General features: G+C 41.5%; 1 protein-coding gene across 1 annotated transcript; it reads right to left on the reverse strand.

The window, feature by feature from the left end:
• Positions 1-2,127: 2,127 nt before the first annotated feature.
• LOC118419872 (signal peptidase complex subunit 3-like) lies at positions 2,128-4,867 on the reverse strand. Its single transcript, XM_035826526.1, has 5 exons — positions 4,656-4,867; positions 3,928-4,001; positions 3,594-3,670; positions 3,225-3,340; positions 2,128-2,832 (listed from the first exon to the last, which is right to left on the reverse strand). Exons 1-5 carry the CDS (start codon positions 4,796-4,798, stop codon positions 2,697-2,699), a joined length of 546 nt encoding a protein of 181 aa, XP_035682419.1. The 5' UTR covers positions 4,799-4,867; the 3' UTR covers positions 2,128-2,696.
• Positions 4,868-12,492: the final 7,625 nt, after the last annotated feature.

Consider the following 12,492-nt stretch of genomic DNA (forward strand, 5'->3'; position numbering starts at 1 on the left):
ATCAAAACTACCGAAGTCACAGGTTCAATTTTCCTGCCCAACTTGAGAGATCCTGAAAAAAAGTGACACAACAACGAGGGTGGGAGGGGGGCGTAGCGAGCACTTCTTGCAACATACACATTTACCTAGCCAGACTGTTACATTTACGGCGACCTTAGGACCACATTACACCCTCCTATGGTTACCTTAAGTGTTTTATACTCACGATCAAATAGTGGATGTTGGAAAGATGGGCTATCTCGTGAGTAAACGTTGTTGAAGTGACCACCAACAGCCCGCCACTCTTTGGTGCCGAGAAGAATATCACCAAGAACAACAGAGCGCAGCCAAACGAGACAGAGCTTGAAGAGCTATTTGAGATGAATAATCTTTTGAGTGCATCGGCCAAAGCCTTCTTAATTTTTGTGTTTCAACGACATAAAGATGCTATACTAGTTCTGATGTTTGTAACATGTTTGGTTTTATCACCGTTATAAGATCATTTACGCCGCGGTCTTGGTAATGTCGTCTGCGTTTTGCTGCGTTCAGTTACCGGTTGCCACCATCTCCAAGCAGATGTATGAATTGGGGTGGCCTGTTAAAGCATTTGCACGTAGGAATCACTATGCAAAAAACGTGCGAATTTTGTGTGATAAGCAAGAATCACAACGTAAAATGCACGAACCACTGCAGTACCGTAACAAGCTGCTAGGTGGCCCAGAGTCTAGCGTTAATGTTTTCAAGGTCTCAGCAAGACCTAGCCACAGACCAAATATCAATGCAATCCATCCAGGCATTCTCTCGAGTTCTGCTGGTCTTCTAGACATCCCCCCCCCACACACACACACGCTGCCGATATTGTAATAATGTGGTGAGTGTGGCTATTCTCAAACACAGGACCTCAACGAAGCTACTTATTTACTTCTTTCATGCGCACAGTGCATACGACCTTTCAACCTGTCATCTAGTCAACGGCGTTCACATCTCTAAGCTTCTTACGTATGGTTTCCTTACTCACATGCATTGGCTGTTAAGGGCACAGCCCAAACGCAGAGAAAGTTATGCATGCACGAAATCCGCTTGATTCCGTAGGATTTTGTACGCATCCCAAATATTGCCCACGTTTTTGCACGTAGACAGCACTCAGTTGCACGTACTTAGCTTTATAGATGGAATCCATGCACGCATTCATTTTAGCCTGATTTTGAAGTAGAGAAAAAAATAATAATTGTGTTCCTTTCAGTTTCACGATATGGACTACATAACAATGTTGTACCAAAGATAGGAGACACAGTAAATTCTGATCGTTTGATGTCAGTCTATGTATAATTATGCATCTTAAAAAATAACCACATTTAAAAGTCCATTGTTTGAGACTGACTTTACTTACTCTCTGCACATAGTATTTTCCATTTGTAAACCATACAAAATACATAAGATGTTTTTTTGGCAAACCACAGTGACTGTCAGTGACTCAGTTGAGTGCTCATTACAACTTACTACAGTTTCAAGATGTTAACACAAAACAAAGTTCTCCCACCTAATCTCACAGCAGATGTCAGAAGGCAAAATTTGTACATTGTCCTTTTAACTGCCCATCTTGTTTACAAACCGCCTTCTTAGCATAGCAAGGAAAATGTAGTGATTTTGCCTCCCAACATCTGCCTGGAAATTATTTGACATCACCTTCATAAACTTACTTGGGTTCATTTTTCTGCACAGTTTTACTTCTATTACAATAAAAAAGAACCCAAGTGTCAGAACTGTTGTAATATAAAAATTACTCAGATCACTTATGTCTCCTTTTACTTTCCTTGTCTCTAAACACTGTTATGTTAAACTGCCTATGCTTTTCTTCAAGTTTTAATGGCATTGTTTTAGGCCTACTTTACACGTTACAAACTTCAAAATTTTTAGGGACATACTTCTCTTTATGTTGTACTACTTCCTATTCAATTATTGTAACTTTTACAGGTACAATGTATTTGATTTGACTACTTTTCCCAACAGTTACATTTATTGTGGAGAGTCACAATGGAGAGTGGAACATTGAATGGGAGACTATTCAGAACAATGAACATATCGACATATATCAATCACTAACAAAGATATTTTTCTTTCATAATACAATTTCTTATGACACTTTTCGGTCACTATTGCAATGTAATAAACAGTTTATGGTTGGTTCCCCCTGCTGTTCTGTATTATCCCTCTATGTCATGTATAGACCAGTGAACAACACTCGAATGGAATCCAGTCTGGTATGCTTTGGCCTGTTCCCTACAGTCACTACTCTGCGTAGTAACTGTTGGAAGCAGGAAAAGGTTGGGTACAGAAAATTTAGGTCCAGACCCAAACTTGAACTTCTTCTGGTATAATCTGTCCACTTTATAATTGGTCCAAAGACCAGTCTACTGATTTTTTTCAGGTCCGGTTTTTCTGGACCTGTGAAACAAAAATACTGTACCAGTACACCATACCAGTACCCAATCCTAGAGCAGGACAAGGCTTACAAGGCTGGACCCCAGTCTAGAACAGCACTGTTGAAAGAAGTCATATATACAGTATATCAATCAGTAACAAAATTATTTTCCTTTCATATTCAATCTCATATGACATTTTCCAGTCACTATTGCAATGAAATCCAGGGTTCACACAGTCCACCCCCCTTTTATGTTGGACCACTTGTGTATCCTGGTGTTGCTAGGCGTGTCCCTCTATATCCTGGCGTTGCCGGGTGTGTACTCGTCAGGAAACTGGAATGTCTTGGACCCCACGCCGCTGATTCTGGGCAGCGTGCCGGCGTTGGGGATGACGTTCCAGGACAGGGTCAAGGTCACGTTCTGGTTACCTCTGTGGGAGAACAAACCATACCTCATCATTAAACATTGTTATCATGCGATATCGAACTGAACTATCAGAAGGCCACATTTCATGATGATTATTTCATGTAATTGTTACTTTCTACAGTCATGGCATCAAGCATTGGACAACACAAAAAAATAGAGCCATCAATAAAAGACTTCCACTGCTGAAAGTGAAAATACATAGAAAAATGTCATTTAAATTCCAGGCAACTGAAAAGTTGGTTCAGGCAAGTAAATTTTTCATTTATCATTTTTTTAAATGTACTTGCCTGATAGGACGAGTGAATGTTAGAAAACTTGTCCAATCCTGAATAGTCTCTTACAAAAGGATTTTCAAATTGCCCAATGTAACACAGAGAGCAGCATGTCTGCACCCACCTGAGTCCCTTCCCATCATCGAAGAAGTAGTATTTGGAGTGGAGGCTGCGGTAGTCCAGCCGAGCGTTCTCCCCTCTCCTGATGATCTTATCCCATAGAACAACCTGGTTCAGCTTCTACAGGTGGAAATAGAGACAGATATAATTTTGAGTAACTAAAAACACACTAGCAAGTTTAAATCAATGATTACATTCAAAATATGAACTTACAATGCTTAACTTTCTCTCAACATAAAGGTATACACGGCAAGGAGTGCTTTCTACTCAATCAATGGGAGCCTGTGTGATATGGAAAATCATCATCTGGTCCCAATCCGGAACACTCATACCGAACGTTTTTGTGGCCCAGGCATGACAGAAAGTGCCTTACATTGTTTGGAGTGGTGTACTCTGCTGTCAGGTACAGGAAAAGCTGCTTCATGTTCCAGTTGAACAGGTGTTGGAGATGTGGGCTTTTGGTTAAGAAAAAACAACTCAAACATACAGTTAAAATGGTCAACATTTCAAACATACATGTACAAGAAATGAATATCTTTGGATGGAATGTTCAACTGTATTAATGGGTAGTGTTAACCTTGTTTACCAAACCTGAAGAAAGTCACACTTAAATTACATCAAAAGAACTTAAAATACAGCTAAAAAGGTAAGTACAATAATAACAACAACTGTCTGACAAGAGCAGTGCAGTGTACTAGTAAGGATATCTGCTTGAAGGTCAAATGTGATGAAGCCAAGGTCATTCTTGTCTCTGGTTGTGCTGAAGTCCTGGACATTTTTGCTGAAATAGTGAAAAATATGAAATCCATCAATCAAATGCTTTCTACTGTATGGATTTGCACACACATCCTTCAAAGCTGTAATGTACCATGAAGGATGATCTTTGCTTTAGTAAAAATTAATTTAGTTCTAACAGTCCCTATAAGCATATCTTGGAAGCACCTCCAGCACACATCAAGACACTGCCGGTAACAGAAACAACAACAACAAATACCTCTGCCCACAGTCCATATGGTAAGTACTACAAGTCAACTAAATAACATTACGCACAAAGTTTTCTTAAAAGTTTGGTGAAATAAATAAATTAAATATGAAGCTAGGTCATAAAACTCAGTTTTCAACTATTTCTAGAGAGAACTAAACAACTTTTATGGTGGGAACTGGGAAGACAACAGTCAAAAGGCAGAAGTCAATAATAAATTTCGGTTTCTTGCATGCATGTTTCCAGTTAACAAATCAAAAGCAAGGTAGAATATTTCAACTTCATGCATTTTTCTATGGTTGAATCTTTTACAGTATTTGTAGTTTACATATTGAACGAAGCCATCCCAATGTTAATATTCATCAATTGACCAGGTTGCCTATGCGCTGCGGCCACGTAACCATTAGAACACACGAAAGCGTGTTTTGAAGGGGGAGGGGGGCGGATACTCACACGATGATTTTGTTGACGTCTATCTTGATGGGCGACAGATGGTCGTTCATGGAGGTCGTCAGGAAGCAGCAGAAGGTCAGCCCCGCCATCACGCTCAAGGTGAAGGCGAAAATCGTGTTCGCCCGGGATAAAACCGTGTTCATCTTGCCGATTTTTCAGTAAGCAACATATGCTAAAATTTCCGTGGGAGTGAAACTAGCTACACATTCCCCTCCGATCTGATTCTGTGAAGTAAAGCTAGCCGCGCATCCTGCCCTGCTCATTCGATACAGTAAACATTGCCGCGTATCAGGTATATATGGGGACCGTAATATGAGGAATAACACGACGTGAAGTTTCTCTTCACACGAGGATCAACACGAAACGTGCCAATGCTCTCGTGCCGCTATCTTTGCACGCTCGCCCCAGGTAAAGGCCCATTACGTGCACTTCTTCAATTTTAGCGATGTCCGCACGGCCGGGCATACAATGCTATATTTTCCCGCCCCGGGTGAAGAATAGGGCCTCAATCCGGCCCCATTACGTGCGTTTTTTTTTTTTTTTTCAATTTAGCGTTCCGCACGTAGCCGTGGCCGGGCATACATGGCTATATTTTCCCGGCCCGGTAGACTTGGCAGTCAATCCGGCCCCATTACGTGCGCTTCTTCAATTTCAGCGGTGCCCGCACGTAGCCGTGGCCGGGCATACACTGCTATATTTTCCCGCCCCGGGTGAAGACTAGGGTCTCAATTCGGACCCATTACGTGCGTTTCTTCAATTTTAGCGGTGTCCGCACGTAGCTGTGGCCGGGCATACATGGCTATATTTTCCCGCCCCGGTAGACTCGGCGCTAAATCCGGTCCCATTACGTGCGCTTCTTCAATTTCAGCGGTGCCCGCACGTAGCCGTGGCCGGGCATACACTGCTATATTTTCCCGCCCCGGGTGAAGACTAGGGTCTCAATTCGGACCCATTACGTGCGTTTCTTCAATTTCAGCGGTGTCCGCACGTAGCCGTGGCCGGGCATACATGGCTATATTTTCCCGACCCGGTAGACTCGGCGCTAAAACCGGCCCCATTACGCGTGCGCTTCTTCAATTTCAGCGGTGCCCGCATGTAGCCGTGGCCGGGCACACACGGATACATTTTCCCGCGCTGAGTGAAGACTCGGCATCATTCCTTGCGGAGGTAAAATGGACTTGACTTGAAACTGACTCTACTCAAGCTTCTGCATACCAAATGGCAAGGCGTATTTGACCAAGTGGACAAGTATCCAAGCCATGGCGGAGAAGGCACGCCGGTAAATGTTAGCATTGCGTGAAACTATAAACAAAGATCACCGCCATTTTGTACTAGCATTTACTATACAGTGTTTTCGATATAAAAAAAAACCTTTAATTGAGGCGCACATGTGTTTTAAAATGTAGACTCTAAGTATGAAATTGTAAACATGATTACGATCGTAAAGCTGTTATTTAAGTCCAATAATAAAAATTAAGTACATGTTTGTATTATTGGGCAAGCGACATTTATCGTGTAGTACGAAGATGTCTTGTTTACAATCGATAATCCTGGACATTTATCGTGTAGTACGAAGATGTCTTGTTTACAATCGATAATCCTGGAGTATTTTGTGATGATGCTTCTCGGTGTACGTTGCCGGCAAATGGCGTGCTTTGGTGTGCTCACGAGATATCATGATTTTCTTCGTCAATGTTCAGTGACAAGCTTCGTTTTTGCTTACAAGGAGGAAAGACGACTCAAAGTCGGAAAGAGTAATGAAACACAATTTCTGATAAAGCATCTCATAATTGACTTTATCCCGTTAAACTCGGTAGATAAACTGTTGTTTGCGAAACTTGACACAGAAAGTCATGTTTTGTGGCTATATATGTCAGTGTTAGTTTATCCAGATATTTTCAAACTACAAATAATTTTTCCACAACATGCGAGAATGGTACCTCCCAGACACCATGGCGCCACCGCTTTGTCGCGAGCCCGAAGCGGCATGACCAAAGGCGGCCGCGGGCTGTGCGGGAAAACTTGAATGTAGCAGACTTGTTGAACTAGGAATTCTCACGGTTACGGTGCACGAAATAATACTAACAAAATATGTGGGGCTTGTATCTAATCTCATTCAGCAATGGCAGACGGCTAGATTCCTCTGACAAATTAAATCTACGCTCAGCTATTATATAGTTATTTCATTTCAAACTTCATGTAAAACCCTACCGTTTTTTAAGATGTTGGCAAATACCTTTGAGATGGATAATGAGTTTCTGTTTGTTTTCTCTCCAATACGCAGGAACAGTATATCGAAGCTCCATCAGTGGTTTGAAGTGTCGGAGCAGGAGGTTAATTACAAGTAAAGCCTCCTTGGTCGAAGGAAGAACAGTTTGCCATAGCAAGAGCTACAGCAGTTGTGTTGTTCTGAAGTGTGTGTATGTGTCTGTGTGTGTCGTTCAGTTCTATATGTGTGCGCGTGTGTGTGTCCTTCAGTTCTGTTGACGATATTTTGTTAATCCTAACACTACGTTCGTTTATCCTAACCTTCTGGTTGCAACTAAGTAAGGCGCATTTTGTATGTAGAGTAGTTTATACAATACATTATATAAAGTAACAATATTGAATAGACTTTTATAGTATAAAGATTGTAATATCGCTCCTTTACAAGAACAATAACTCCAATGCCCGAAGCTTGTGTATAATAATATTGCCAAATATTTTTTATGGCAAACGCGGGGGGTGGGGGTGGTAAATGTTTGTTTCTTTTATTTTGTCACGAAACAGACAAAAGCCAAAGATTGTAATACACATTTGTGTCTAGAACGTCACGTCCCGGACTCTGGTGCACACTCTATTGTGCACACCTCGCTGTGACTTGAATGTCCAAAATGTCCTGCAACACATCAGCGCTAACTATTACTAAAAAACGACAGTACAGTCTGACCGTCGGGTCGTGAAAGACACTACACTATAGACGTCTTCATTCATTCATCATTATCACCTATCAACTTACCTTTTGTTATATGTAAGTAGGTCGGTGTGAACTGTCGGAACAAGTCGGAGCAAGGAGGTTAAAAAAACAACCTCCTTGGTCGGAAGAAGAGTTTCTCACGCCGTTTTACTTGAATGTATGTTGATCTCTTTCAACATCTTGTTATGACGAAACATTTCTGTTCTGGTTTGCATGAAGATTGAAACTTACCTTCTATTAACTGTGTTCAGAACAACGATTTTACCAAGGAGCTTGGTTTTACTAACACAAGTTGCGTCTTGACTTACCCTACAATAAATGACATTTGAGGAACAAGAAGAAAAACGAAAAGTCTTTTCTTGCAAATTAATGGTTGATTCTTTCCGTTTTCCACCTTCGAATAAGGAGATTCAAACTGTTTTTCTTTAAAATTTGGACTTTGTTACGCCTTCATTTAATTTGGTGGTAGGAACTTTATCATAATTCCTTTCACATTGTCTTCCTTCCTAACGATAACATTGGATCCATTCCAAAATACATTTATATACGAAGTATGGAATAAACAAGATACGGTAAAATATAAAGATAAGCGCCCAAAGAAAAAAACAACCACCCAAGAAAGCTGCTTGTCAGTATAACAATAGAACACCTTTACTTGGAAACAACCGCTTGAAACAAAAACAATGGGAAAATTGCCCTGAATAGATTGGTGTTGAGTTTGTGTTCAAGAAAAGCTCCATTTTTTTAAAAAGAATTTGTTTTCATGTCTTGTTTATTAAAAGTTATTTGTCTTGGCGCTGGCTCTTTGCGTAAATTAACATTACTTCCAGTACGTATTACATGTATTTCTGACACGTCTAAAAACTGTTCTAGGCGTTTTTTTTATCAACAACACATGTACATATACTAGTACATGTACAGTACGTCGCACCATACTAGTGTCGTTACTTTTGAAGCATCAAAGGTAAGTGTATACCATGGTCATAATTCGTCAGCAACTACTTCCAGCCGGGCCGCTATTACAAACGTCGGAAACACGGTACGTTGATAATTTAATATATAGAAATTTACAAGTAAACTGATACATTTGAAATGAGACATATTTGAAAGCAAATGGATCATGAATGTAAAGTCCTTTCCAAATTCTCTGATCGTGTCTCCACCGACAGGAACAAGTTGGAACTAGAACATATCGTACTTCATTCGAATCAGCCAGATATACTTTGATTTGCATGCCATGGAGAACGTTGCCGATGCAAGTACTCAATACATTATACAATGGTGTTCATCACTCGTCGGCAACACGGTACGTTGATGATTTAATAGAAATTCATAAGTAAATTGATACAAATCTGAAAATTGAGACATGTTTGAAAACAAATGGATCATGAATGTTAAGTCCTTTCCGAATTCTCTGATCGTGTCTCCCCCAACATGAACATGTTGGAGATAGAACACATCGTACGGAGTTCATTCAAATGAGATGCGTATATTCAAGACATTATAGAATGATTTCCATCACTCTGTATTATAAGCTGCTAACAACACCAATAATGAACCAAGGATAAAGAAAATGTTTCGTGCAGGATGTGTCACTCAAAATGATCGACGCGGTGAAATTGTCTCCACCCTTTTTTTAACCTCCTTGATAAGATGTATATAAGATCATAGATAGATATGAAATGAAACATACCAAACAGACGGGGAGGTAATATTGTATCAAACCAATCGTAAATGAATTCTGAAATGGAGTATTTTACAATGTTAAAAAAAAGGTTACTCGTCCCAGGGAGTCTAGCGGATTGAAGTGGTAGTTCGGTAGAATCCCCAAAGAATTCGCCAAGGCTCTTATGTGAAGTGACACAATGGCTAGATGGAGAGAACTACATAATACGTATCTTTTTGTTACGATGGCTTGGCCAGAGCCTATGTTAAGAAACTATTAAAATTCCATCTGAATTTCCCGACACCTTCCGCTAAGATTTTGTATTTATTATGCTTGTTCCTATATAACTTATAACTACCGTTTTCATTTCATCACACCCAGCCAAGAAAACTCCCTTATAATATAAGGGAGTTTTCTTGGCTGGGTGTGAAATGAAAACGGTAGTTATAAGTTATATAGGAACAAGAATGAAAACGGTAGTTATCGTTGTATTTCAATTGCCAAAATTTACCCCCGACGTTGCAGCCAACAGAAGGTTATAATCTGTCGTTTCTCCCAAGACATGTAACCCAATAGTGTTATCAAAATAAGTTACAACTTACGTTACCATATTCACACCACAGTATGTTTTGTGGAATATTTAACTCCCACTGCCGTTCTAAAATCCTGCAAGACTAACTGCCTCTGTACGATTGACTGGAAAACTCTGTAGAAATGACTATAAACTCTAGTCTGCTTCGCTCTTGTTATTTTCTTTGACCAGTGTGCCCGAAAACGCGTGGATTCCTGATCATATGATCCGTTTTTTTTCTAATAGGTCCAACATTCGGTCCACCGATTTTTTTAGGTCCGGTTTTTCCGGACCAGTACAATAAGAAAAACCGGTTTTGTACCGGTACACCGAACCGATACCCACCCCTAATGCAGACAGATGTTTTTATACCCCCCAAAATATCGCTTAGTACGGATTCCTCTTCTTTCATATTTCGATCTAAGTCATCCAAGAAAATGAAATGAATTCTAAGAGGTTGTAACATACTTGATTATACAAATATATTTTGATCGAATGGCAAAACTTGGCTTGCTGACGCTGCTCAATCTAATAAAAAGTAAGGACCATGCCGGAAGTTGAGCCAGGAACACTATACCAACCCATTAACACTGCGTCCCTGGGAGCGGACGGGAAAAACACCTCACCTCACCTCACCTAGTCCCATCCTCATCTGGAGGGTCGGGGACTATGGTTGCCTTCCGCACAAGTGGAAAAACAACACAACCGTAAATAAACTTTGAAATGGAATATTTTATAATTTAGAAAGAAAAAGATAATTCGTCCCAGGGAATCCCATGGATTGACGTGGTATTTCCGAAAAATCCCCGAAGAATTCGTCAAAGCTCTTGATTAAAGTGACATGACAGCCAGGCGGAACAAAATGATACGTATTTTTTGTTACGATCGCTTGGCTAGATCCTATGCAGCTAAAAATAAATAGTATCGCCCAGACCGAGATGCTTTGCGCTTGTTGGTTGCCTAGGTAACACGTGGGTAAGCAGCGCGCATGCGTGCATATTTTGTTTAGCCGCGTCATTCGAACAACAATCGTGTTTACAGTCGGGCCGTTTCTTTCAGCTCCTTATTTACAACCTGCGTCACTACTTGTTTAGATTCAGCGAGCCAGCCTTTGGGAAGCTGTGGTTAAGTCACACATAGTACAAGGTATGAATTCTGTTTTGTAATGTTTATCATTTATTTTCAGCTACGTACGCCGTAAATAGATTGGTTAGATATAGTAGAAAATGTTACGGTGTCGGCGGAGCATTTCCTCGTATCGCTTGTAAGTTTACTACTCGCTCCTCCAAAGTACCAAACTAAATCATCAGTTTTCGTTGTAAGTTCTTTGTAAATAAGTAATCACCTACTACTAGCTTTGTATCGCTGCGTCAAAAATGTTTGTTTACACAAAATATGTTGTTTACGCTGTGCAAATGCTGGGCTCTGTAATGAGGTAACGCACGTCGTGCGACTTTCTATTCGGTTATAATGAGGAATTGTACGCCCGACCTCGCAAAGCATTGTGCGTTGCAAAATAGCGGCTATGATGTTCCAATCTACCGCGGCTGTAGACTCCTGTTTTTTAAAGGAAATTTACGCATTTCAAGTCCGACGTTTGCGACACGTTACTCATCGTATCAATGCGCTCCGTTTTACGCCACCGCTTTCCGCTTCTTGTGTACATGGATTACGTGCCAATTCGGGTTGCTTTGAGGTCATGCACGTGTCTGTTGACTACGCGAGGTACCTCGGCACGCGCAATGTTGCAATGTCCGCCGCTATGCCCGTCGCTTTTGCGCCCACGAAAACGCGTGTCCGTTCTGTGCACAAGCGTGCGAAGTCAGCACGGGGCGAGGTAATGCACGCGTTCGGAGTTTGCGTGAAGTTGCTCAAAACTCGTCAATCGGCACGAAACGTGCTATTCTTCAAGCGACGCTATCTTTACACGCGTGCGGTTACCGTCACGCGACAGTAACTCCGCACACGTGCAAAGATAGCGGCGTTTGAGAATTGGCACGTTTCGTGTGGATTCTCGTGTTTTGAGCAACTTCACGTCGTGTTATTCCTCAATCCGGGTACCCCAAACATAGCTCCGCGTATTCCAAAACAGCAAGTTCTCAAGCAACGTTTTAGGTTGTATCCACTACCTATTGTCGGCGATATTGATCTATTTTAAAATTTCAAGGTTTCCAAAACCATATCTAGCTGCTTGAGTAATTTGCGTGTCCTTGTTTAATCGACATAGCCGCATATCCCATTGTCACAGATTCGGTGGAAGGTCAAAGGTCAGTAGCGGAAGTTGGCGGAATCAGTGCGCAGGTTCGGAAAGTGCACACAAGAGGAGCTAACCTTTTCCCTGTTGCACCTCCGCCTTAGGGGCAAACAACGGCTTACGCTTCATCGAACGATATTTCAGGCATTGTTGTGAACCTGCCCCGTACGTACAGGTGCCGGGGCAACGCCTGGAGCGCAGGCGGCGGAGGCAGCTAGCTAGCCCGAGGTAGGGAGGGCCGGCTTCGCGGTAAAACCGTGAAACCTTCAGATCTAATTTTGACTGCTGCTATCTTTGGTTGTTTGTGTGTGTTGAGTGCCGTACACGAGCTGTGACCGTTTCCTGTCCCTCTACCAGACGTGCGTCCGGCCTGGAGCGGTCATGTGTCAA

The sequence above is a fragment of the Branchiostoma floridae genome, chromosome 7 (genome assembly GCF_000003815.2).
Source record: "Branchiostoma floridae strain S238N-H82 chromosome 7, Bfl_VNyyK, whole genome shotgun sequence".
Lineage (NCBI taxonomy): Eukaryota > Metazoa > Chordata > Leptocardii > Amphioxiformes > Branchiostomatidae > Branchiostoma > Branchiostoma floridae.